The 24,760-nt window shown below is 44.2% G+C and overlaps 2 protein-coding genes across 4 annotated transcripts; one reads left to right on the top strand and one right to left on the bottom strand.

Moving 5' to 3' along the window:
• Positions 1-563: 563 nt before the first annotated feature.
• On the bottom strand, positions 564-13,797 carry si:zfos-943e10.1 (GRAM domain-containing protein 2B). 3 transcript variants are annotated; one of them, XM_081708461.1, is made up of 12 exons: positions 13,632-13,797; positions 5,849-6,001; positions 5,583-5,643; positions 5,431-5,503; positions 4,894-4,997; positions 4,631-4,729; positions 4,260-4,400; positions 4,065-4,161; positions 3,883-3,945; positions 3,700-3,799; positions 3,229-3,336; positions 564-3,084 (listed from the first exon to the last, which is right to left on the bottom strand). In XM_081708461.1, the coding sequence occupies exons 1-12, from the start codon at positions 13,721-13,723 to the stop codon at positions 3,057-3,059; spliced, it is 1,119 nt and encodes a 372-aa protein (XP_081564587.1). In that variant the 5' UTR covers positions 13,724-13,797; the 3' UTR covers positions 564-3,056. The 3 variants fall into 3 exon arrangements, with proteins under 3 accessions (XP_081564587.1, XP_026888137.2, XP_026888139.1); XM_027032336.3 differs by lacking the exon at positions 13,632-13,797 and adding an exon at positions 9,498-13,523; XM_027032338.3 differs by lacking the exon at positions 13,632-13,797 and adding an exon at positions 6,733-7,217.
• A 1,267-nt stretch (positions 13,798-15,064) lies between these two features.
• On the top strand, positions 15,065-23,720 carry gipc3 (GIPC PDZ domain containing family, member 3). The gene is made up of 6 exons (XM_027032348.3): positions 15,065-17,424; positions 18,402-18,587; positions 18,818-18,998; positions 22,475-22,584; positions 22,729-22,810; positions 23,491-23,720. The coding sequence occupies exons 1-6, from the start codon at positions 17,161-17,163 to the stop codon at positions 23,640-23,642; spliced, it is 975 nt and encodes a 324-aa protein (XP_026888149.2). The 5' UTR covers positions 15,065-17,160; the 3' UTR covers positions 23,643-23,720.
• Positions 23,721-24,760: the final 1,040 nt, after the last annotated feature.

Genomic DNA, 24,760 nt, shown 5'->3' with positions numbered 1-24,760 from the left:
AACTCCCACAGTGATGCACGAGGAGGATTGGGGATGACAACTGATCCTTTTGTGCCTGTTATTTTAGTGGCTGTGTTAATAAATGTACATGTAGCACCTCTAGAGTGGTTGCAAGCTACTGTATCACACTACCATGGAGATTAGTGGAGGATCCTTTAAAAGGGACGCAGTCTTTGTATCGTCCTGGAGGATTCTGGAGTGTTTAAATATATCAACCACTGTTTTATTTGTAAGATTATGAGACAAGAATTCCCCTGGTGCTGACTTAACAGCAGATTGTAGGTCAGTGCGTTTACTCTGAACAGGTAAAACACATACATGTCTTCCACAGAAAACCCACAGTTCTGAAGATATGCACACATTTCAGTGCTTCTCTGAACAATATACCACACCTGTACCTGTAAATTAGTAGATAAAATCAGGGTGGTTAGATATTCTGGTGTCACGATGCTGTTCGTCTGAATTTTGTACCCAAGCTGGTGGTACATTTTTGTTGATATGCTCAGCGAAAAACAAACCATCATCGACCTTTAAATATGTTACAGATTAAAACCAACACCATGTGTGATTCTCCCCCAAATTTGATTTATTCAAACAGCATCAAAGCCAATCTCACAGAGGTGACTTTGTATTGTACAGAATACAATAAATATATTAAAAGGGGACTTATTAAAGACAAAATCAATACAAAATATTATTTACAAACACTTGAGTAGTGCAAAATAAACCAAAATGATAAACTCTGGATTCTCTTACTGGAACAAAATTTGCACTAGGGGCCGTGATGGTAAAGTTTGATGGTTTTGACGTAGTTTGTGTGCAATACTTTGCGTTATCAGGCAGGTCCAATGGGATGGACCTCATGTGGGAGAACTGCAACAGAGCAGCTTCACATTTAAAAAAAAAATAATAATTCCTTCATTTCGGACTCAGATCATTTCCGTCCAACCTGAAGACTGTGAGAAACCTCAGCGAGATGATCGACATGCACCCCCATCATCGCATTTACAACAAACGCACCGTAGTATGTGCACAAATATCAGTAAACAAAAACGGAACAGAGAAATGTCAGAAAGGGAGAGTGAACATTTCCTCTTGGCTGTTAGCTAGCCCACAAATGTGAGCGCCCAAACGTTGAAACAGGAGAAGTGAGTCCGAGCGGAACTCTCAAAGTGCCTCGGAGCTCTCCCTCACCGAACGTCCCATCGCCTCCCACCCCGCAGGCCCCGGCCATGGTGCCTCCACATACTCCAGAGCTGTGCCCTCTCTCTGCAAGTAACACACCTGACCCAAAGACCCGCCTGATTCTGAGCCCTTGGGGAGTTAAGTCGGGTGTTTGAGAGCGGGAAAACACAGCCGTGCGCGGTGCAGGAGCAGGACTGGAACCACAAAACGACGGCCAATGCGTTAGTGTGAAATCAATGAATCAATGAAACCGTCGAAACGCGGTTCACTTTGCATCGCTGTCAAGGATCTCACAGGTCTTAATTTGTGAATTGGCAGATATTTGTTTAAAAAGCCAAATTTCATCCAAACTTCAGTGTAACCAAATTTCGAGTTGCTTTTCCATTGAAATGAGCCCATTTGCCCCGATAGCCGGTGGAAACTGGTTCCTGAGTTAAGAGCCTCTTCTGAATCTGGTGCACCTGAACCCCCAGCCCTAAGTAGAAGACTCTAGGACTCTCTAACACCCCAGGATGAGGAGCAAATGCGCCCTCTGTCCCTGTGCCCCACCCTACCAGTATCACACCATCCATCCCTCCACCTCTACATGGTAAAGTGCACCCCTTCACTAGCAGGGTTACCACTCATGAATGCTCACTCTCCCTAATGTAGGCACATACACACTCACAGACAAATAAATTAATCATGCATATATTGGACCATATTATTATTATTATTATTATTATTAGCTGTGAATCGAGTATGTTTGGTTGGTTGCTTTTGGGTCTGTCAGTACTGCCAGAACAGACCTGCTGTACCTGGTCGCTACTGACATACAAACGTGTTTTTCTACCCTTTTTTTTTTTTTTTTGTTTCCCCTTTTTCTTGCAGTTGAAACGGCTGGCTTGGGCTGCATAGAAAGATGTTTTGGTGCCTCCGTACAGCTCCAAGACCTCAGCACCAGCTATTCTACAGCCATTCCTTTACGGTTTAGGAGCAGGCCATCCACCCACAAACCAGTTCGTCCACAGAAGTATAAAAAGGCCCATAGAAAAACAAAAGGCTATAAAACGCTTCTCAAAAACCTGATCGGAAGATTACTTGTGCATAGCAGATGCAAACATCCAGTCATAGAAAACGGGTAAAGGGTGGACCACCAAGGTGAGGATCATTAGAGAGAGGGAGAGAAAAAAAACAGAAAGAAATGTTTTTAAAAATGATGCCAAGGCAGGGGGTAACATGGCAGCCCTCTGATTCAAAAGGAGAAAAGTAGAAAAATGATCTTCATGACAGGGAATGTGGCACTGTTCCCATGGTACCAAAGCCTCAAGGTTTTAGCCAGTAGGAACTGGCTGTAGAAATTGTAACCTACTAGACGTTACTCAAAGCAGGCGGTCAAGAACAAAAGGTGGGAAAAAAGAAAGAAAAAACAAACAAACACATATATGTAAAAATAAAATAAGACAGACGACCCGCCCGGCGACCAAGTGGGAGAAGCAAACTGTGCAGAGGAAAGCTAGTTTTCCAGAGAGTGTAATCATTAATTAACCTCCATGATGGGAGTGTGGAAGGCCAACCCCTGGAGCAGAGCTCGCTACAGAGCAGCGCGGAGCTGCTTCCATCGGATGGCTGACCACTGCTCTTCCACGTCCAGACGCGGATTCGGCTCTCTTTGGTTCCAGAGGGGAAAGGCAGAGCAGCACTGGCCTTGTAGCACACGCTCTGACGTCCAACGACGGGCTTCTAGGTTCCCATGCAGAAATGGCGGGCTGTTCTCCGCAAACAGAACCAGGCCACCAGCACTGTGGGGTCTACAGGGATGTGAGTGCTGCTGGGACATCAACTTCGGAGTGACTTATTTTGGCAGGCCATCAGGAATCGCCTCTCTTCTTTTACGTGTTTGGTTGTGTGTCCTTGTACCTTCAAATCGGAACGAAAGAGGGTGTGAAACTTATTCTGAGGTTTAAAAATATTCCAGTGAAAGGCAGGGAAGGCAGCTGGAAGTGGTTTCATTTGCATGTCTGTCTGTGTCGTTTGTGTGCGTGCGTGTGCGCACGCGCTTACCTGCTGTGTAGAGTGAACTCAGGCAGTGCTCCCAGTGAGGTTAGCTGCTCCTCCAGGGCCACGATACGCAGGCCAATGTAGCCTGAGGAGAGCAGGAGTAGGAGAACCCTGCCAACACAGGCAATGAGAACATGCCATTAGGGCAGGCGTGCGCGCACACACACAGTAATCTGCCCAAGAGCATGGCCTGAAGCAATCCCAACACTGACAGCACATAAACAAACATTCACAGTCCAGAAAAACAACATACCGGCTGTCAACCACAGAGCCTGTGGAAAACACTTTTTAAAACCACTACAACACGTGATTTGAATTAATCATGTTGGGTATTTCACTTCCTGTGTCGGCTTAATATTAAACAGTACAAACAAATGGCCGATCACAATTAGGTGAATTGTAATGAGCCATGTAAAGTTGGAACCTATGAATTGTGTTCTAGATTGTGTACATGTTTGAGAGAGAGACACTCACAGCATTAGGTAGATAAGGAGGAGTGTGTTGAGGTTGGTGGCTTCTCTTTGTGTTATAAGTGATCTGGCCCTGTCGGTCACGCTCCACACCCACGAACCCCCTGGAAACAGATATGTCCACATAAACAACCACTGCAAAGACTGCCTTGGCAGATTTCCTTTGTGCGTGGTATGTGTGTTTTACCTGAGTACTCCTCTGTTGAGCTCTCGTCTTGTTCTCCGAGAGGACTTGCATTTGACACTGTGCCTTTAACACATAGAGCATTTACATTGACTGGGTCGCATAGGGAACACGCAGCAAAAGCATAAACGGGTCTCTGCAGTCGCCTCTGTGGCCCAGACGGGCATCTGCACCCCTTCTCTTACCTCTGTTGTGTCTAGAAGGGGGAGGTTGTAGCAAGAGTCCCGAACTGCTTCCATCCAGCTCTTCAAAGGCATCGGTCAAACTGGACTGGCTGGAGTTCTGCAAACACACACACACACACACACACACACACTCAGTGCTCATTGACACCTAACCACACTACAGGCAGGGAGCACCCAAGAGGTGGAGCTACTCACCACCAGTTTGCCATGATCCAAGCTGTTCTCGGCTGAGGAGAAAATCGGGCTGCTGTTTGCACTGCCGTCCTCCAGCAGGGGGCAGACTGATAGCAGCAGTTTGTAGCAGCTCTCCCGGTTCCGCAAAGACACAAACAAATACTGCAAAGCAAAAAAACACCGTGGCTCAGGACTCGGGACCCTACATAATCCAAGAATGTACTGAAGGTTCTGTACTTAGACTATGAAAAGTGTCATTATACAGACAGTTAGACCACTATATGTTGTGTTATTGTGTGGTTGATAGTGTTGGTTTCACTGCAGTGTGTGTGTGTGTGTGTGTGTGTGTGTGTGTGTGTGTGTGTGTGTGTGTGTGTGTGTCTGTGTCTGACCTTCTCCCCTATGTTGGTACGAATCGACAGGGCGTTTGGCACCAGCAGGGCAGTGTTCTGCTTCTTTAGAACATGTATACTAGACACAGGTATCACCACCTTTTAAAAAAAACCCACAGGCAAGCATTTAACACATTTCCGTACTCACTTAATCAAACCTTTTTGTTTTTTTGAGAAGTTTCTTTTCCGTCGCTTATGACTTATGCATACTGGTTTCGGTTGGCTGCGATGGCGCTGGCAGCCGATGAGGGTCAGAAGGTTACCTTGGTGGCTTTGAGGAGCACGGAGGAATGGAAGCACACGTTGCTCTCCGTGATGTACAGACGGCCGTGGTAAGGCACCTCCCTCTGTAGGGCACAGATGTAGGCTGGAGGCATGCATACAAACCACAGAGAGAGGACAAACGGTTCCACGGGTTACTTGGGTCTTCAAAAGCGCTCCGTAGCACAGTGTCATGGGTGTAGCAGAAGCTCCGACTCCACCCCAGAAGCTTGCCTCCACCCAGTTCTCTGCCTTTGCCCGTGTCATTGTTTAAAGGCTTCAGCCAAATGGGCCAAAGGTCAGAACTGACTCTGCAAACAGCCTCTGAGCCTCCGTGCTGGAACGCAGGTAGTCTTTGCAGCACGTTAGCTTAACATTACGTCTACGCCCTCAGAAGCAAGGCAATGTAAACATTACACAATGTCAGGGAAACATGATCACCATATAAAAGATATGCATTATGTATCTAATGCAGGAGCATGTCAGTGTTGCCTTATGCCCATAAAGCTCTCGTGTGCATGTTCTGTATGTTCTCTCACCGTGTACTAAGTCTTCGTTCTCCGGGACGTCAGGGAAGAGCTTGTGGAATGTTTTGTTGTGCTTGATGAAGCTCTGTGGGGAGAGCGGGAAAGGGAAGCTTTAGAGCAGGAAGGTGGGCAAGTGCAGAGCTTTGACCGTGCGGGGCACTTACGGTTCTCGAGTTTGCGCTGTCGCTTTTTTCCAAAGACCTGTCGCCTGCAAACGTCTGAGACCTGAGGGAATTAGAGACGTGGACAGAGAGACATAAGTGCGAACGTCCTGGGTTGAGGCAGAATTTTGCCGCCCTGCGCATGGCCCGTGTGAGGCCATTACAGCTCTACTCCTGCAGCGTGCGTGTGTGTGTGTGTGTGTGTGTGTGTGTGTGTGTGTGTGTGTGTATGTGTGTGTGAGACAGAGTGTGAGGGTGGGATAACAAACCTGGGCAGGGCCAGCCTGCTCGTGGTCTGTTGCTGCATCTCCAGCTGGGCCTCCTCCAGGCTCAACGCCTTCCTTGTCTCTGTCTTCCTCTTCAGCGACTTCGTCCTGCCCGCACGGATGCGCGTGGGGGATGCCCCGCCCTCTGCTGGGCAGCTGGGGAAGGGAGAGAGGTGGCACGTTAGTTGAGTGGGTGGAGCTACTGCGGTGGGCGGAGCTAGCAGAATGCATGAGTCGGCGTCAGTTGAACCTGTAGCGTTTAAAATCTTCAACTAGGACTTGGGTGGCCAATCAAAACACTTTCCTCTCTCATTATCACAACAGACGAAAGGACAACCAAGACATTTACATAGCAAAGCAGCCACCATGGAGTCTAGAATAATCCAATCCTTCGACATCACCAGGGAGTCAGTAGCCTGGAAACTGTTAGCCTTCCACTGATCTAACTCAGATTTCCAAGTGGAAAACACTGTCAGCTGTTCACGTGAGCGCCACCGTAAAACCTGTTTCCTAAATCCCTGAGGCGTTTAAAAATGAGATGATTCAGAGATTAGCAGTGAGACCTTTGGCTTATTTGTCATGACATTCAAAAAGCCTTTTCCCCATTTGTTTTCTCCCCCTTCCATGTCTCTGAGAATACAGCATGCCTCATTACAGAACATCTTACAGGTGATCTTCAGGAATCTTTTCCCCACCCCCATTTCTTGCTGTTTTCTTTAACCACACTGTTACCTACACTGTTGAGTTCTGTGCATCATACCTACATAAGAAGACATCCAGAACAGTGCAGAACTAAATAAAAGGCGACCCTAGTCTACAATCCCGCACAGGCTATTCTGCTGAGCGGAGTGGTTAGGGTTAGTCTCCGGGAAAGTTTTGTGGTGTACCTGTACGCATGATTCTGCAGTCTTCTGGAGAACCTCAAACTCAAAGACCTGTTCATAACGGTTCTGTGAAGCAGCAAGCAAGCTCGAATCGGAACTTAAGCCATCCACTGCCAAGACTCGCACCTCAAAAAAAGTAATATCGGCTACAGGGAAATAAATTAGACAAATAAAGAAGCCAAAACAAACCACTCGGGCTGGCCCTTCTCCATCTGTGGCTGTGTGTGCAAAATGAAAGTCCTGCGTGCTGAAGGCAGATTTTTACAGGAGGCGGGAACTCAGAGGGCGTTACAGCTTGTGGCGTGATGAAATGGAACACCTCGGACAGACAGACAAAAGGACCGTGCAAGTATGCAGGCAAGGACTTGTTCAGATCTGTCCTGCCCGGTCTGTCTTCTTTCCTTCAAAATCTAGCTTATGCACTCTGGGCAGACATCCAAGTCTGTGTCAAGGATGAGCTACGCAGGAGCCACAATCGCAAATTAATTATACAGCTGTTTGATAAGAACCACGTGGTTCCGAGAAGCCCTTTAGGAGAAGTGCGCAGGCGGGCTCGGGGGGGTGGGGGTGGGGTGGGGGGTTGGGCTGAGCGGGGATTTGGGCTGAGCATGGCTAATGACAGATTTTCTCTTTGCCCCAAGACTGCCTAAAGGGAAGGGAAGGGAAGAGAGAGAATAAAAATGCCAACTCCCTGTGGGCCTTCTTCCTGCCTCTCAGTTCTGTGGGGTAAGGTTTAGCGCCCTTCATAAGCAGAGGGGCCTACGCCAGTGATGCCGTCTAGCACCACCAGCAGTCTGCGTCAAGGCCGTCTGGCCAAGTGGGCGAGCTGTGCGCACAGTACCAGGACGAACCAAAGACGGGAAGGACCAAGGACGTGCCTGTTCTGAGAAATATACGAGAGTCATAGAATAGGCGGGTATTCCCATCGTGTACTTTGTTGAATGTATTTGTGCCCTACCCAAGAGCTTGTATGAAATTGTGAGTCATCAGTTCATCTGCCTATGGCACCAGCGAAGGCAGGACAGGAGCAGGCCGACAGCCTTAAGGTGCCGAAAAGTGACTAGGAGCCCTGTCAGCGGACTCAAGCCTGTTACAACATTCATTTCAAAGGAAACTTAATTAAACTCGAACTTTTATTTGACTCGTTTTTGGGGCAGTAGGCCTCAGGTTACTTGGCTTTCGTGGGCGTATTCACATGAGGGAGAAAACAGGATGCAAGAAACACAGGAAGGTGGTGACAAGTGTCCCATGCAAGAAATGCTGCGTATCGGATTTTGGCAAAGAGTAAAATGGAACGTTCCAAGCGCATGGGCGTTCAACGTGACCTGCAACTGCTGAGCCGACTGCAACACCCTGGCAGGACATTCCTCTCAGACTTATCTCATTAGGGTTTTAGTTCAACCGGAATTTAAAGAGAACAAATGATTGCATTATCAGGAACAGCCATGTAAATGTGTCTTTGGTGTGAGATATAGGACACAGTGCCAGCATCGCAACCACATAACCGCAGCTGGGAATTTGGAGGTCGTGCCCAGTGAAATCACAAAGCTTTCACTTAATTTCTAATAATTATAATAATTTAAAAATCCTTTAAAAAAAAAAAAGCTCCTTACATTAAACAAAATATTGCTTGATGTGTTGTATTGCACTGGCGAGAAAAAAAAAAAAGAGCAATTTGATTAGTGGACTGGCCAAAGGTTTTGCTCAGCACCAGAGGATGAGGTTTAGCTGGACATGGTAATGGAGTACAACCTAACACTGCCCAATGTCTACATCATAAATAAGACTCGGTGTCAAACACTTATTACTGTTCAAGGAAGTGTATGAGGAAATGCGTTTCAAATAGAAGCATCTCTCCTTGCCATGAAAAACTACTTTGCTTAAAGTTGGTTTCCTATATTGTGGCAGGGTCTTCAGAGAGGAACACTCAGCCAATTTAATGCAGAAGTCTAAATGTTCATAGGCACCTTTCTGTATAATAACCATGCTTAGAGTCTGGAAAGCGTGCACCAATAAACATATGGATTACTAACCATTTAGATTAGGCTTCGTTGACATAATTTAGGTTATGAAAGGTCATCTAAAGACCTGCCCAGGACAGCGGCCAGAACACGGGCTGAATACGATTATCTATTTACTAGTAATAAGTAATAAATCGGTCTGAAGTGTCTGAAAAGCCAGTGTAGTGAAGCAAGAACCGGCTGGATCCTGACACAGGTGTATGTGCACCATGGCATGTATTCTGGCCTGCACACACACGCACACGCAAATGCGTTTGTTTGTTTGTTTTTTTTAATCTGTCGCTTGTGCAAAGGCCTTGAACTATCAGCACACTTTCCAGGCGACGTAAATGTAGACGACGCCGACCGCACCAGAACGTCTTCTGATGAAGGGGCAGCGAAACGGCGACTTCAGAATTGGCTGGGCACGAGCCAGAACGAGCCGTGTTCCCTTCAAAGAAACGTTTTGCGCCGATTTCTTTGGATGACAGCGTGACGACTTCACGCTGCCCTTACATGTAACCGTCTATGTAGTTACTTCCCTTATAACAACACCCAGATTTTATCTGAATGCAGAATACTGTATTTGCATTGCGATTGTGTTAAAATAGTTGCGGGGGGAAAAAAGCTTTCAACAACAATGCGACTTCACGTCACGAGAGACGTGGAGCAAAACCAAAACGCAGCAGCCGTTTCTCACCCGTGACCGTGCGCCACCGACGGCATGTGACAAAAACGTAACGCGGGGGCTGAAGAAATCCGCCCTACCTCCCTGCGTCCTCTCCCTGCGTGACGTCCGTTCGCTCCAGACCGATCGTGCTCTTCCCGGTCTCCATCGTGGACGGATATCGTCCGCTCTTTCTCTCGGCTGCTGCGGTCTGAGGCTGGAGGGAGCGACCTTCGACCCCTTAACTCGTGACCCAGCGGGGACGGGCACGCGGCCCGGCTCCAAAGGTCACTTTTTACAGCCTTCGAACAACGCCGTCAATGCCTCGCGGCCGAGGGAAGCAGCAGGGGAGGATTTTGCCCATCTGACGCAGCGCCCCCCCCCCGTGTTTCCTAGGAAACAAGGGGGTCCGGACTGGGATCTGTGGGTGGTAGAAAACCCTACCTCTTTCTTATTTAAAATTGCATCAAAGCAGAGGAATGTGAAGCACACCACGATGGAAAAAACGGGAACAAAGACCCAGCCCTCACAAAGGGCATGCTAATACCTTGGCCATCATCTTTTGTTGGAGGGCATTGCACAATGTCTAAGAGTCCACAATAGTCTTAAAGGAAAGCAACAGTTACTTCTAATGGGGCAAGAGCTTAGACAAGTGAATTTCACAACATCACAACTGGCTAGCTCAGACGAGCTTCTAGAATACATGAATCAGTCCTGCTTTACTCCAATTAAGCTTTAGGGAACCGTGTAAATGCTACTGTTCCACCATGCTGTGGCAATTTGGAATTTCAACATCCTGTTGAGTCCCAGAACCATCATGTTAGGACACTGGAAGATTTTTTAAAAAGTGATATGAAGATAAAGGTGCATTAAACTTTAAAGACCTTTTTTACTTTCCATAAGTCTGAAGCTACTAGTTACAAACATGCAGACACACATACTCTGGGCCTTAGGAGGATATAACTGATCAAAGAACTCTAGCTTATAGCCCAGTCTCTCCTTAACTAAATAAGACTAAGAGTTCTTCTGGTACTGTTGCATGATTAGAGTGAGGCTAGATGGTGGCTCATAGTGGCCTTTACTGCCTCAATGATCCAGAGTTTACACATTTGCATGACGTCCTTTTGGCTAAATCACGTGTCAGACTGACACTTACCACTCCACTCATCTCATGAGGGGATGAGTCAAGCTGCTGTCTAAGTCAGGCCACAACGCCATCACTTGTGGGACATACAAACCTGCAGAGAGTGGGGTTCAGTGGTTGATTGGGTAATGAAGGAAGATCGGGCTGGCGAACACACCACCCCAGCCACTACAGGAGTGTTAAACCACTCCTGCCTTCCATCCAGCCAGCATCATTACTATATTTGCATAAGCATTTACTTAAAACTGCTGTTCACCTCACGTCCCCTTACAGACGTGCGCCCATCAGCCGGCAATGAGATAACATGTACAGCAGGCGTAAAACAATAGGAGCGAGGTCATATCCAGTTCCGATCAAATGGAAGCGCGAGGGCGTTCCGGGAGGCTCTACGGGACAACGGAGATGGTCCACACTGACTGGGCCACAGAGTAATTTCGGATCGCTTGCCAGGCTGAGAACCATGAGGGCTCCAATTGTATAGGATCAAGATCCAGGAGGCCATCGTCTTTTGCAGAACGCTTTCCTGGTGAGGTTACATAAGGTACCCAGTGGTTGTGCAATATGTGCATTTAGTCCCTTGCAAAATACATACACATGGAATAAGGTGTGATGACAGGAGGTACTGTGATAAGCATCATTCACAGATTTAAAAAAAACAGCACAAAAGTGGAACGTGAATTACTGTAAGTAAATGTGTATTTTAATTTTTGTTAAAAAAAAGCTATCCCTATTTTTACTCGTGTTCGTTATGAGTCTGGATCATCAAACCCGGATGTGTGCTGGTGTGCACTGGAGTAAAAGAAACACTAATCTACATGCCATTACAAAAGAAGCCCTGTTTACTTACCCTGGAAGAAGAAAAAAAAAAACCAACAAAAAAACACAGACGTGCGACACTATGCAAGATCTAAAGAACACATAACTGGGTTAAGGAGCATGGTGGACATAATGGGCCCTGTTTTAGTGCAGTAAAGTGGTCCGACCAAACACCAGTCGCCGAAGCCAAACAACAACATGCCACTCGTGGCCGGGGTCCAACCCACTAGCAGAAGGGACATTTGTGCAAGTCACGTGCACCGATGCATCACACTGACTTCCTCCACTTTGCTGTGGGCACAGAAGAGGTCTTTCTTCCCAGTGTCCAACGGGGCCAACAATGCACTGGGTGGAATTCCCACCTGAATCCCACATGATCCTCTTGGTCACACTGTTAACACAAACTCAGCTATGGGAAATCATGAGGAAGAAACACAGAAAGAACTGGTACTCGAGCAGAAGCGCTCAGATTCACAATTAGCCAGAGTAACATGGTGACAAAGACAGAGACACGTTTTTTATTTTCTTAAGTGACACGCATGGAATTTACTGTGACATTATGTGCAACTGGCAGAAGAAAAACTTAGTTGACCTTTGACTCTGAGACAAACCAACGCCTTGAGGAGAAATCGTTAGCATGCTTCTGAGAAGAACAGCCTTGACCCGCATGCTCCCTCATGCACACACTGGTCTCGGGATCGCTTATGTGAGCATGTAATATGAGCCTGCAATTCTGGTACATAACATGTACCACAGAGTCTGTGATTTATCTCCGGGAGTCCTCAATTTGGAGCCAGACACATCAAACCTCTGTCAACAACCACCTTCAGTCACCTGAGGTTTAGTTACAAGTTTCCACTTTCCAGTCCTCATTCTGTGCACCCGTAACTACGTTGTTGTACAAGTCTATAATAACCACCGCACCAGCCTAAAAGCACACAGCTCCAATGGAAGCCAAATGGGTTAAGAACTACTGTAGGTCAGCTGCTTCCCCTTCCCAAGTACCAGAGACATGTAATGTGCCTCCTTTTGGGAACAGTATTAGCCCAGACTGCCAGTGGCACCAACAGACAGTGCGTAAAAATAAGAACGTAAACGCAACAAACACAGTATGACCCAAGTGGAAGCCATGTTCCCAAGAATTCATCTGCTCATCTGGGGAAATACCCGTCAGTGTGACCCACTTACAGGGTTTTAATTATATAATGTCATGTAGTGCATGTAGGAATTGGATTATGTTCACTGACTGGGGACAGTTTAAAAATGAACTGACAAAAAAAATAAAAAAAAACCCACACAAAACATTGGTCACACTCGGCAGCAGATGTGCAATTTGTGTTTTGACAAGCAAACAATTAAACAAGCCAACAGTTCACTTTTTTCAATAGTCAAAGGCCTACATGGAAAGCAGTGCACGAACACTTTTGATTAGGTTTAGATTCTCTTAACACTCTTAACAGGAGTTTGTTCAAAACAAGATTCCTCACAATTGGAGAGCTCCTATGTTACCATTTTTTGTCTTTTACTAATCCTAACGAATACATTTACATGGACAGAGGTGATGATCTCCAAGACAAGTAACTTTAACATCTTTAAACCGCCTGGAACGGGGGAGGGGAGGTAGGACAGAGCAGTTTTTGCTACATCATATCTTAACATTTCGAGTCAGGACCAAGGTTACTCGTAGAGCAGGAATACTTTCCAACCATTTAAACATGTACAAATAGTTACGTCCTGAAATACGAGCGATATACGCCGAGGCTAAAAGTAGTGAACTGGCTAGCTATGGCTAGGTTAAATCTCCAGGTACCCAGATTACACAGATAAGATAGCTACAACGAAGGCCGACCGTCCATAAATCAAACAGATGACAAACTCGCAACTAAGCATCTGAAGTATAACCTGGAAAAGTCGGCAGACTTGTCACTACCACCTCGAACATAACGTCGCAAAGCGGTGCAGGCAAGCCGTCCAGCCAGCCCGACGGCTTAGCACTAACGTTATAACCGTTAGCTAGCCAGCTAACCTAACTACAGTCTGAATGATGACGGGTGGATACACATACAAGCGAACAGCTATTACTGGTTAGGAAGATAAAAACAGAAAATGTATTGTGTAACACGGACGTTTTTTTTTTTTCTTATCAGTTTTAGTCACCCTGCTTTACGATAAATGACATTTACAACAGCAACAAAATAACGGTCTCTAGCTACATAGACAGCAGCTCGAGCTAGTGTGCCAACGGACAAATTTGCCGGTACAGGTGGCCACTCACCTTTCCTTCATTAAATGCTTGATTCTGAAAATGGCCTTTTCGTCAATTTTTCTCAAGAACGTTTTCAACCTCTCTCTCTTGTTTTCAAGCATTCTTCCTCCAGCCGGTCTCCGAACCTCAGCCTCTCCGGTTTTACGGCTGGTCCTCGGAGTTGATTGACTTCTCCTTTTCCGCTATGCCATCCCCGCCCATCCGTATAATGAGTAAATGATACAAAATCGGACCAAGTCTTTTTAGCCAATCAGCGGCGGCCAACGTTTTGAAAAAAATCGTCATGTCAGTGGGGTCGTCCAATTAAAGTGCACCTCTCAAATTCTAGCTCCACCCATTACCCAATACAGAAAATGCACATGTCCCCTATCTCGTTTGGATGGTCGCGATTTGGGTGGGGAATGTATCATATGTTAGACAGACATCAGTGTAGTTGTTTCTGTCTCCTCACATTTTCTGTTATCATACTCTTTTTCTGTCACGTGTTACAATTTATTACCATCATAAATAAACAATGACCAAATATTGACTCAAGTCAAAAAAGTGCTATCAAATATTGTTTCCTCTATAATATCATACATAACCATGGTTGTTTCCAAAGTATTAGACAAAGACAGATTCGTGTTTATGGTATCTCCTTGCGAATTCCCCTTCCTCCAGCTCACAGCATAACTGAAGTCCACAATTACCATCAAACAATAATCAAGCCTATATTTTAACCGTGATGTGTCATCATTATAAGCTCAGTACACTGTATCAGTGCAAATTTCAGGCAAATGTATTTGCAGACATCTTGTACAATATCCGACTGAGACCGGCTAACACGTGCAGAGAAGAAGTTGATATAACAGCAAGGACAGCCAGAAAGGACAAAGAGAGGTGGCACTGTAAGCAAACCAATGCCAGCCCCAGCTCTGTGGACTGGCCCAAGATCTCCAACATACTCCTTAGTTTATAATGCTGCTTCCTTGCAATAATAAAAAACTTGAAACTTGAATAAGTAAGTAAATAAATGATCACCAGCACTGGCCGTGTCAGAATAAGGACTGCTGGTAGCATGAGAAAGAGATGATTTTCTTTCTCATTTTCTGGGCAGGTTTAGCTCGTTAGTGTTCCCCGGACGCTAACATGCATCTCGGCTAATTTTGTCCTAGGTCTAATTATTATTTACATTTACATTTGTACATTGCATTTGTAACATTACCAAAAAAAAAGTGTTGTTACAGACAACAGGTACTCAGGACAATTTCTTTTTCTTATTTAGAATAGTTTTCTTAAAGAATAGCTCTAATGTTTATATCTATAAGGTAGGTCTATAGACAGGGTGAGTTAAACCTATATCATCTTTGCTTATAGTCCTGTCATTTCCAATGAACAAATTAAACAGAATTGTGGTAAAAGGTGATAGTTAAGTTATATATGACAGCAACAGCAGCCTTTTATTGCAAGAAGATGTCCTTTGCAGGTGTATTTTAAGGCTTCCAAACATGATAAAGGGTATTTTTCATGGTTTTCTCTTATTATCAACATGCACCTGGGTTAATTTTGTCCTGGGTCTAGTTATTATTTACATTTACATTTGTACAGTGCATTTGTAACATTAGTTTAGAAAAAAAGGTTGTTACAGACAACAGGTACTCAGAGCAGATTTTTCTTTCTTTCTTTCTTGGAATAGTTTTCCGAAAAAATAACCATGTTCACGTTTATAAAATTATAGTCCTGTCATTTCCAGTGGGCAAATTAAACAGAATTGTGGTTAAAGGTGATAGTCAAGTTATATATGACAGTAACAACAGCCATTTATTGCAACAAGATGTCCTTTACAGCTGTGTTTCAAGGCTTCCAAACCTGATAAAGGGTCTTTTTCATGGTTTTCTCTTATTATCAAGCTCACTTTGCTGATAGCTTTGCCTTGATCTAACACACCTTGACCTGGAAAGTCTTTGAGATAATGAGGATCATAACTTGAGGTTGTTTAATACATAAGGGATAAAGGTAAAAATACAACAACAACAAAAAAATCCAAAACAAGAATTTGGAAGTAAAAACTAAATGAAATGTAATTGAAAATATTGAGCTTGTTTTAAAATAGGTTAGTATTTTCTAAAGGAGATATCATGCATTTACATACTAGATGCAATATTATATATGTTATGCAATATTATATATTATGTATGTTCTATATATGTTAACTAATACTCCACCTAACTATGCCCACAGGGCAAAATATGAGAGCAGCTGGACATATTCAACAAATGTTGGAAGCTTAAGGGAATCACTGAAATGGCATCCACATTTTGAAAGCTTTCCAGGCATATGTGCAAATGCTGAAGTGGCTGCCAGTTGAATAACAGTGTATAGAGCTCTACACCAATCAATCATCATTGAATTAATTTAAGATGGGCCAATCAAATCAAATCAAAATGTATTTATATAGCGCTTTTCACAACAGATGTTGGCACAAAGCAGCTTTACAAATGTCCAAGTCCAAGCCCCCAGTGAGCAAGCCTAGGGTGACAGTGGCAAGGAAAAACTCCCTAGAGCACGAGGAAGAAACCTTGAGAGGAACCAAAACTCAAGGGGGGGGGGGCATCCTCCTCTGGCTGACAACGGACACTACAATAATAACAATTTTAAAAGAAATTACAAAAAAAAAGAAAAAATAAGCCATTAACAACTAGTCCAACTTTCTTGAGGTCCTAGTCCTGTCCCGATAGTGTGCATGTGTCTGAAACCCATCCTGCAAGAGAACGTCCATTAAGGGCAACGGAGAGTAGTTGGCTGGGGTGGAGATGTGGTGGGCTACAGCAGGGGACATCAGGGGACATCAGGGGGTGGTGGGAGTAGCCATGGCAGCTGAGACGGGTTGAGGCTCAGTAATACCATGACACCAGGGGTAGGTGTACCTCGGCAGAAAGAGAGACAAGATTATTAGCCAATATCCCCACAAATCCACTAGGGCTGGACTTTATACCACCTATTCCATGTCAAGCCAAGAGATAAATTCAGTTCATAGCTGAATTAAATGAAACTAATTTGAAAAAAATATCTTTATAAATGTATCAGCCAACATCGGTTTATCAGATAAACACTTTTATTTTGGAAAGGATGAAATCAACCGAAATTGGCATCCTGACAGGAGCATTTCTACGTGCGCAAGCCCAATAGATTTGTCCTCATTTCACCTTCAACTCCTGCCCTGTTTATGCTTTTTCCCCAAAGCGAAGAGTCTCACGTGTGTGAGGATCTCCTCTCCCGCCAGATGGGCCTCACGACCATATTGGCTCTGTTCTTCTCCAGACGCTGGCACGTCGGGCTTGTCTCTCTGCCATGCTCTCCGATGTCACTAACAAGATCCCCGGCTAGAGCGGTGTCGTGTTTCCCCTGAGCCAAGCCAACGGTGCTCACCTGTCCTCCCATTGCCTGGTTACGCTCATCACTAATTCAGCCCGCTGGAGCTGGCCCGGGGTGGCTATATGCGTGCGGGCCGTCCAGCATTCAGAAGGAGGCCAGGAGAAAGAAGCGTGAGCCCGGACCCATGCAGAACGGAGAGACCATGAGCCCACAGATGCAGGACTCCAGGAACTCGGCGGGAGAGGAGGGGGGTGGGGCAGCACCCTCAGCCCCACCGCTGCCACCTCAACCCCCGCCGCATGGCTCGCCACCCCCCCCTGCCCGGCCCAGGCTAGTGTTCCACACCCAGCTGGCTCACGGAAGCCCCACAGGCCGCATCCACAGCTTCACCAACGTCAAGGAACTCTACGGCAAGATCGCGGAGGTCTTCAGCATTTCTCCCTCCGAGGTAGGCTGCAGTGGGAAACGGACGCCTGTATGAGCAGGTCATGAACAGAAAGCCGAGATCAGGCGTTGTGGGGATTCCATTTTTGAAAAGTTATTTATCATTTTACTTATTGGTTTTATTAATTTGATGTGGATCCTTATTTTGTTGTGTATTTTTACTTTTGCTTAATTTTTGTTTCACATTCTCTTGAGTATCTTGAAAGGTGCTTATAAATAAAAAGGATATGATTTATAATGGGCATATGGCAACACAGGCTCAGTAACAAGATAAACGTAGCAAGTTTACATATTTTTACATAATGTAGATTATCAGTTAATTTATGCAATCTATTACTCTGTATAATTGCATAAATGTAACAGTCCATCTACTATTGGGAATCAGACCCATATGATTCCTTGCTCAGCAAATGTAGACCTATTTCCATTATAATGTAATAAATATGTCGCTGTTACACAATCACAATAAAACTCTCAGGGTAAAGGTTTGGCCTTGAAATGCTCCCTTATCTACAGTACATTTAACCATCCCCTTAGTTAAGGTTACAGCCAAGGGAAGTCGGCCTCTCCAGCTCCCGCTGCTCCTGGTTATGTCAGAATCAATAAGTCTAGAAAGAGAACACCAGACTAAAACACCAGATTAAAATGCAAAACAAACAAGAGAAAACAACGAAGAATAGAAAAATTTAAGTTTGTGAGAAACTCAAATATCTTTTTGTATTTATTATCGTTTATCATTTATTGTTTACACCCAAATTACCAACAAGATTAATAATACAACCATAAACCTCTAAGTAGCCTTTTAGAAATGAGTAGTAGGTGTAAGGCACACACAGTCCATATAAGTGTAATTTCCATGGAAAATAGCTGCAAGGAATTCCGTATCTGTTTTCAACCTGACTCATGCATGTGGCTATCCAGATCCGGCGCGTCCATAGACGTATCGGATAGTGTGCCAGTTTTCCCACCCTGTTTCCCCAGATCCTCTTCTGCACTCTGAACTCCCACAAAGTGGACATGCAGAAGCTCCTGGGGGGGCAGATTGGCTTGGAGGACTTCATATTTGCACACGTGAGAGGGGAGACCAAGGAGGTCGAGGTCACTAAGACGGAAGACGCCCTCGGCCTGACCATCACCGATAATGGCGCTGGATACGCTTTCATTAAAGTAGTTACCACTGATGACACACACACACTCACACACACACACACACACACACAAATATTGCATCAAACAAAATCGTTTCTCTGATGTGGTGTTTAAAACAAGTACTGCAGCATTTTACACAGCCATACCTTAATTACTTCATGATCTAAATTACTCTTAATTTCAATACTACTTTTAATTCCTGGATTTGGATTTTTTTTTAAAAAGAGCTTTGTCTTGTTGATTTATAGCGAATAAAAGAAGGCAGCACCATCGACCGGCTAAAGACAGTGTGTGTGGGTGACCATATTGAGGCCATCAATGATCAAAGCATAGTTGGATGTCGCCATTATGAAGTTGCCAAGATGCTGAAGGAGCAGGCGAGAGGAGAACCCTTCACTCTCCGCCTAGTTGAACCCAAAAAAGCCTTTGGTGAGTCCTGATCAATAGCAGGTGCTTTTACTAGTGAATACACCTGTAAGTCAGCCTAAGTCTCCTAATTATCATCATTCAGTGATGTGTTTTTAACTTTTTTTTCCCATTTTAAATTTTAGTTTAGTTTCTGTTTGTTTTCAGAGGATTTTTTTTTAACTGAGATTTGATTGTCAATTATAATTTTATATATATATATATATATATATATATAATTTTTATGGTTTAGTATAATGTATTATTTTAGTTTTATTTAACTATAGGCTTTGTTTCTCCATATTAATGTAAAGTTTGCCTAAAACCCGAGTATCCACAGGATTTGGAGCACGTTAGTAAAGGATAACTTTGTTATCAGGGTAAGGTATAGTGTGACCTTATAGCTTCTTCTCTGTTATTGACATATAGTCCTATATCAGACCTCAGGCTTCCGTTGGTTTTATAATACACCCTGAGGGTTGGCGCGCTAAGCCTCTAAGTCTTTGAGCTTTTCATTGCACTTCACAAAATACGAAACCACCTATCTTGCTATTGACAACATTCTTCTAGGGACTTGCACGAGTAAATCAATGCAGACACAGCACCACCGTGTGGCCAGACCCAGTAACAACACAATCCTCCATTTTATGATCCACACACAAATTATATATAGCAAGTTTTATATATATATATATATATATATATATATATATATATATATATATATATACACACACACACACACACACACATACTTGGGGCCTCAGCTTGTTAGCTAATTATCAACCTGCCTATTAGCAAGTACGTTGTTGGGAAACACTATAGCTGTGTTCCCCATCTGAAAGGATAAAAGTATCTTTTTCCCTGACTATAAATAGCACATTATTATGAAATTTTAGACATTTAACTCTCAAATAGGGCTAACTCTCAAATAGGGCTATATATATATATATATATATATATATATATATATAGCCCTATTTGAGAGTTAGCCCTATTTGAGAGTTAGCCCTATATATATATATATATATATATATATATATATATATATATATATATATATATATATATATATATAGAGAGAGAGAGAGAGAGAGAGAGAGAGCGAGAGAGAGAGAGAGAGAGAGAGAGAGAGAGAGAGAGAGAGAGAGAGAGAGACACACACACACACACACACACACACACACACAGTATGATGACAATTCCAGGGAGTAAGTGGAATAGATTAAGGCTTTGTTTGTACAGCTGATGAAGGGCCTCGTCCAGAATTGATAGCTGTTCTATAGACCTAAACTCAGGCTCGCCTCCCTAATGGCCCACAGTGATGCAATAAAAATGTTCTGGGGGGGAAAAAAAAGAAAAGAAAAAAAATCTTTGTGCCTTATCAGAAAAGATCTGACAACCCTTCTTAAACACCCCCCCCCCCCCCCCCCCACACACACACAGAGCCAGACGTTTACAGAATAGCCTGCAGTACTATAACTATAGTAGGAAATGAGTGTCTGCTAGTTCATAAGGAGAAATTTCCCATACAGTGTACTGGTAGAGGAATAGTAATGGGAAAGTCCCTGTTTACATCTACTGGAACCAAACACTGATTAGAGTCCGGACCCTTTGTGTAGGTAGGACTGTTGTGTAGATACCACTGATTCTCCAACAAAATCAGCGTAACCACTATTACTACACTGCTGTAGCCCTATTTGAGAGTTAAATGTCTAAAATATCATAATAATGTGCTATTTATAGTCAGGGAAAAAGATACTTTTATCCTTTCAGATGCGGAACACAGCTATAGTGTTTCCCAACAACGTACTTGCTAATAGGCAGGTTGATAATTAGCTAACAAGCTGAGGCCCCAAGTCCCTAATCGATTCAGCACAGTAACCGTTAGAACCGCAGAGACGACACTTAGAAACATTAATAACCATACACAACCGCTGACACACAGACATACTGCTGGTTGCGCAAACGTACATATTAAAACTCAGGACCATAATTTGGAAACCCGAGCTTTACTTCACGCGTTATCCGCGTCGTCTTTAAAAAGGGACCCGCGTACTGAGGAACAAGACAAATGTGTTTGCCTGTAATTGTACCTTGCTTCAGTTCCAGGCACGACATAAAGTGTTTAAACAGTCGATAATAATGGTAATGGAGTGTCCGTTCCCAATTTCCAAGGTAGAAAGCAATCATTTCACCGGGGTGTATGAGCTCTTCTTTCTTCTCCTATTGCGGAGTCATTCGGCCATAGTTGGGAGAGCCAGGCACGTGGAGAATTAGCGTTCATATGCATGCGCCGAAAACGAGCGCGCCCGTCTCTCTCTCTCTCTCTCTCTCTGACAGCAAATTATTGTTGTTTATAATTGAAAGGCCTTGATTATCATTATAGCGTTAGCTAATTGGATGTTTGAAAATGATGGATTACCTCTCATGAGCAAAAACGCGAGTCATTACACTCCCCAGTGCACACTGAATGTCCCGAGCAAGGCGTGCAGTGGGGAAAGAAAGTGCATCAAAACCAGTCGGGGAAAAATAGCTACTATACCGTCTACTTACTCGACTGGTGTTTTATTGAGTATTTTATTGTTGTATCTTGCTGACTGGATACAGCGGATCCACTGCTACCTGCAGTGGTACAGAGACGTGTTTAAACAGACTATTCATAATGCTTGTAATTACAGTATACATAGAAGACACAGCAGCTGTATGGCAGTGCCTTTCCCACTGCTGCGTGAAGGTATTGGCATGAATGAAAGGCTAAACTAAGCCGACAGGAGTGGCTTGCAGGAGCTTTTCAAACACGGGAATTCTGTGATAGCATCACCCTGACAGGAAACGTAACTGCTGCAGTGGCAGTCTTTATCCGTCTGGCGTCCAAGGTAAAACGTTTCCGCTCATTTACAGTGGGATCCGCTGGGCGACTTCAGGACACGGTGTGCCTACCCGGCAGGTTTTCGCCCACTGGTGCAATTACTTGTACCAGGAACAGCTACCGGTAAAATCTCAAAGCATCCTTTCAGCACAGACCTTGAGCTCATACTTCACGAAACAGAGCAAAGGTTTGTGTCGTGAGAAAAGGCTGGGCAGAAACAGTGTTTGCTGTGTTACAGCTGTTTTGAAAAGGGCTGGGCTTAATTATATCTGCTTCAGAGCCCTTGGCCCTCAGAGGAGGACATTGTTTCCACAGAAATGAGACATATGCGAACAGAGTTGTGACTCAGGCCTAATGGGCTAGCATATGGATTACAAAGCACAAAGCAAGTCACTCTGTACACCAAGCTTCGCTAAATGCTGTAAATAGAAACCTTACACAAACAGGAATTTGTAGATTTGCCGGGCGTGTTTACAGGGTGGGCACTGATAGCCCAGTTGAATTTATCTCAATTTGATGAATTCATCCCCATTCCTGTGTTTGGGTTGCTGAGGCTAGAGCTCACTCAGGTTAGAGCTGCCCGATGCATAACCCTTTAGCCTCAGACTGTTTGTTTGTGTCCTTGGAGACATGATCGGCCAACGGACGCGGGCCCCCAAGGCCAGCGAGGGCAAGATGGTCAGCGGGAAAGAGACGCTGCGTCTGCGCTCCAAAGGAACGGCGACCGTCCAGGAAGTGGTGAGTTCATGGGTCTGAAGGGGTTCGATGACCGGGCCACAACATACAACCGCGGTGGCCTGAAACCAGTTTCTCAGTGCCTTATGGCCTTGCTCAGCCTGACGCGTTACATCCGTCTCTTATCCCAACGCGTGCCACCGGCAGCCCAGCGAGTTCGAGGAGAAGGCCACGAAGAAGGTTGACGATCTCCTGGAGAGCTACATGGGCATACGAGACCCAGAACTCGGTGAGACGCAGTTTAGGATGAACAGCACCATAAAAGCCCTTGATGAGAGTGAGATGCTAGCCTCAGTCACGGCTAACCTTTCTACGCTTCCCATGAATTCAGAGCCTGTTTCACATACTTTTCATCAGCAACAGGCCAACTACACGTGCCAGTATCTGAGGACTTGAACCTAAAAGTTGTTTCCCACTGAAGCTCAAAGTTGCTTCCCCATTATCACTGGTTTTAAAGAGCCTCTATTAGGTTAGAGGAATATACCCACATTAGTGATGTTTATCTATCTATCTGTCCATCTATCTATCTATCTATCTATCTATCTATCTATCTATCTATCTATCTATCTATCTATCTATCTATCTATCTATCTATCTATCTATATATATATATATATATATATATATATAGACACACACACACACACATAATATCTTCTTGAGAATGTCATGTATCAGTTTGCATATCTGATATGTTCCAAGAATAAGGAGCCTGACATGAACGAACCTCTTGATGCTAACGCATCGCGCAAACACTGTAGCATGACGTTAGTGTGCCTGTTCTCTCCAGCTTAGCAGTGGGTTGAAACATCACACAGTTCCGCTGTAGCTCCACATTTTCCTCTACAGCTGTATAAAAATGTTTTTGCATAGCTGAATGATCAAACTCATGCTTTGCGTGTCCCACAGCGACCACCATAGTGGAGGCAGGGAAAGACAAGACCAACCCTGATGACTTCGCTGAGGCTCTGGACTCAGTGCTGGGGGACTTTGCCTTCCCTGATGTCTTTCTCTTTGATGTATGGGGAGCCTTTGGGGATGTTAAAAATGGCAGAGTTTAGGAGCAGAAGAGTGTTATTTGCTTGGTCTTTTTTTTTTTTTTTTGCTTCATCTCATTTCGTTCACCTCATCTCACAGGACCTTTAGACTGATTTTTCCTTCAGATGCGACTGTGCGTTATCGACTATCTCTCTCAGTGTTAACGTGTAAAGACACCAGTGCAGAGCCCAAGTTTCGAACCGAAAGAGTTCTCCTAGCTCTCTCTGGTGAATTTGGGTTGCATTGTACTGTAACAGAAATCAAAGAGTTAGAGAAGTCACTTTCATTTTACGCAGTGCTTTTTTTTTTTCTTTGTTATTGTAATATGAGTTAGTGTGACTTATGAAGACCAGACTCCTGGTAGAGATCAGGCTTCTCACGGAAGCCAATTTTATGGGTTTCCAATTTATAAACACAGCTCTGAGTATAAAACCCAGGAATGCATGACAACATGAATCCGTTATCAAAGCAAGCAAAGGTTTGTTTACAGTTCTTCAGTTTAAACAACAGCAGAAGGTTTCATCCACTAACAGATATAGTGAATTCATGCATCTAAAATATATGGACCACAAGAATCCACATATATGCACTATATGTTCAGTGGAAAATACTGCTTAGTCTGCAGCATTCCACAAACACAAAAATAACACACTTTTAAGATTCAGCAGTCCGAGGCTAAAAACGAGGATATGATAGCAGTGGTTATTAGTCAAAGAATTCCAGCCAGACACAATGCCTTCTCAATCAAGACATAAAATAAATACATTTTCCTGGCAAACATCCTTTTCTCCAAAAATGCACTTAATGCCATTAACGTTTTCCTTGGGACTTTGTTGACCCATAGAGGATAATTAGTATCACTTGGCCTAAATCTCTATTTCCATAGCATGCATTCCAGCCTCCGAGTCTATTTCTGTATCCAGTGGGAAAAAATGACTTCACATGCACCAGGCTGATGGCACCGCTGGTTTTATACTTGGCTGTGAAAAGCATGTTGCTGTCAATGTTTGTCCCTCGTGACCTGCATAGAAATGAAGGTCTTCATTTCATGTGTAGATACTGAATGTGTTAAAAGTGAATTTTATGTTTTATGTTCTGTTGACATTTATGATATTGTTACGTTTGTGTATATAGGAATTAT

This window comes from Electrophorus electricus, chromosome 26 (assembly GCF_041902795.1).
Source record: "Electrophorus electricus isolate QZ-2024a chromosome 26, ASM4190279v1, whole genome shotgun sequence".
In the NCBI taxonomy this organism is placed as follows: Eukaryota; Metazoa; Chordata; class Actinopteri; order Gymnotiformes; family Gymnotidae; genus Electrophorus; species Electrophorus electricus.
This window is presented reverse-complemented; position numbering and strand designations above follow the sequence as displayed.

What these genes read in the sequence shown, in the direction of transcription:
- si:zfos-943e10.1 (XM_081708461.1), bottom strand. Translation starts at nt 13,723, where the DNA reads ATGCTTGAAAACAAGAGAGAGAGGTTGAAAACGTTCTTGAGAAAAATT. An exon ending in GAACGAAGACTTAGTACACG is followed by an intron (nt 4,998 to 5,430) that starts GTGAGAGAACAT and finishes GCATGCCTCCAG; the next exon opens with CCTACATCTGTGCCCTACAG. An exon ending in GTACCAACATAGGGGAGAAG is followed by an intron (nt 4,401 to 4,630) that starts GTCAGACACAGA and finishes TTTGCTTTGCAG; the next exon opens with TATTTGTTTGTGTCTTTGCG.
- gipc3 (XM_027032348.3), top strand. Translation starts at nt 17,161, where the DNA reads ATGCAGAACGGAGAGACCATGAGCCCACAGATGCAGGACTCCAGGAAC. An exon ending in CGGCGACCGTCCAGGAAGTG is followed by an intron (nt 22,585 to 22,728) that starts GTGAGTTCATGG and finishes TGCCACCGGCAG; the next exon opens with CCCAGCGAGTTCGAGGAGAA. An exon ending in CATACGAGACCCAGAACTCG is followed by an intron (nt 22,811 to 23,490) that starts GTGAGACGCAGT and finishes CGTGTCCCACAG; the next exon opens with CGACCACCATAGTGGAGGCA.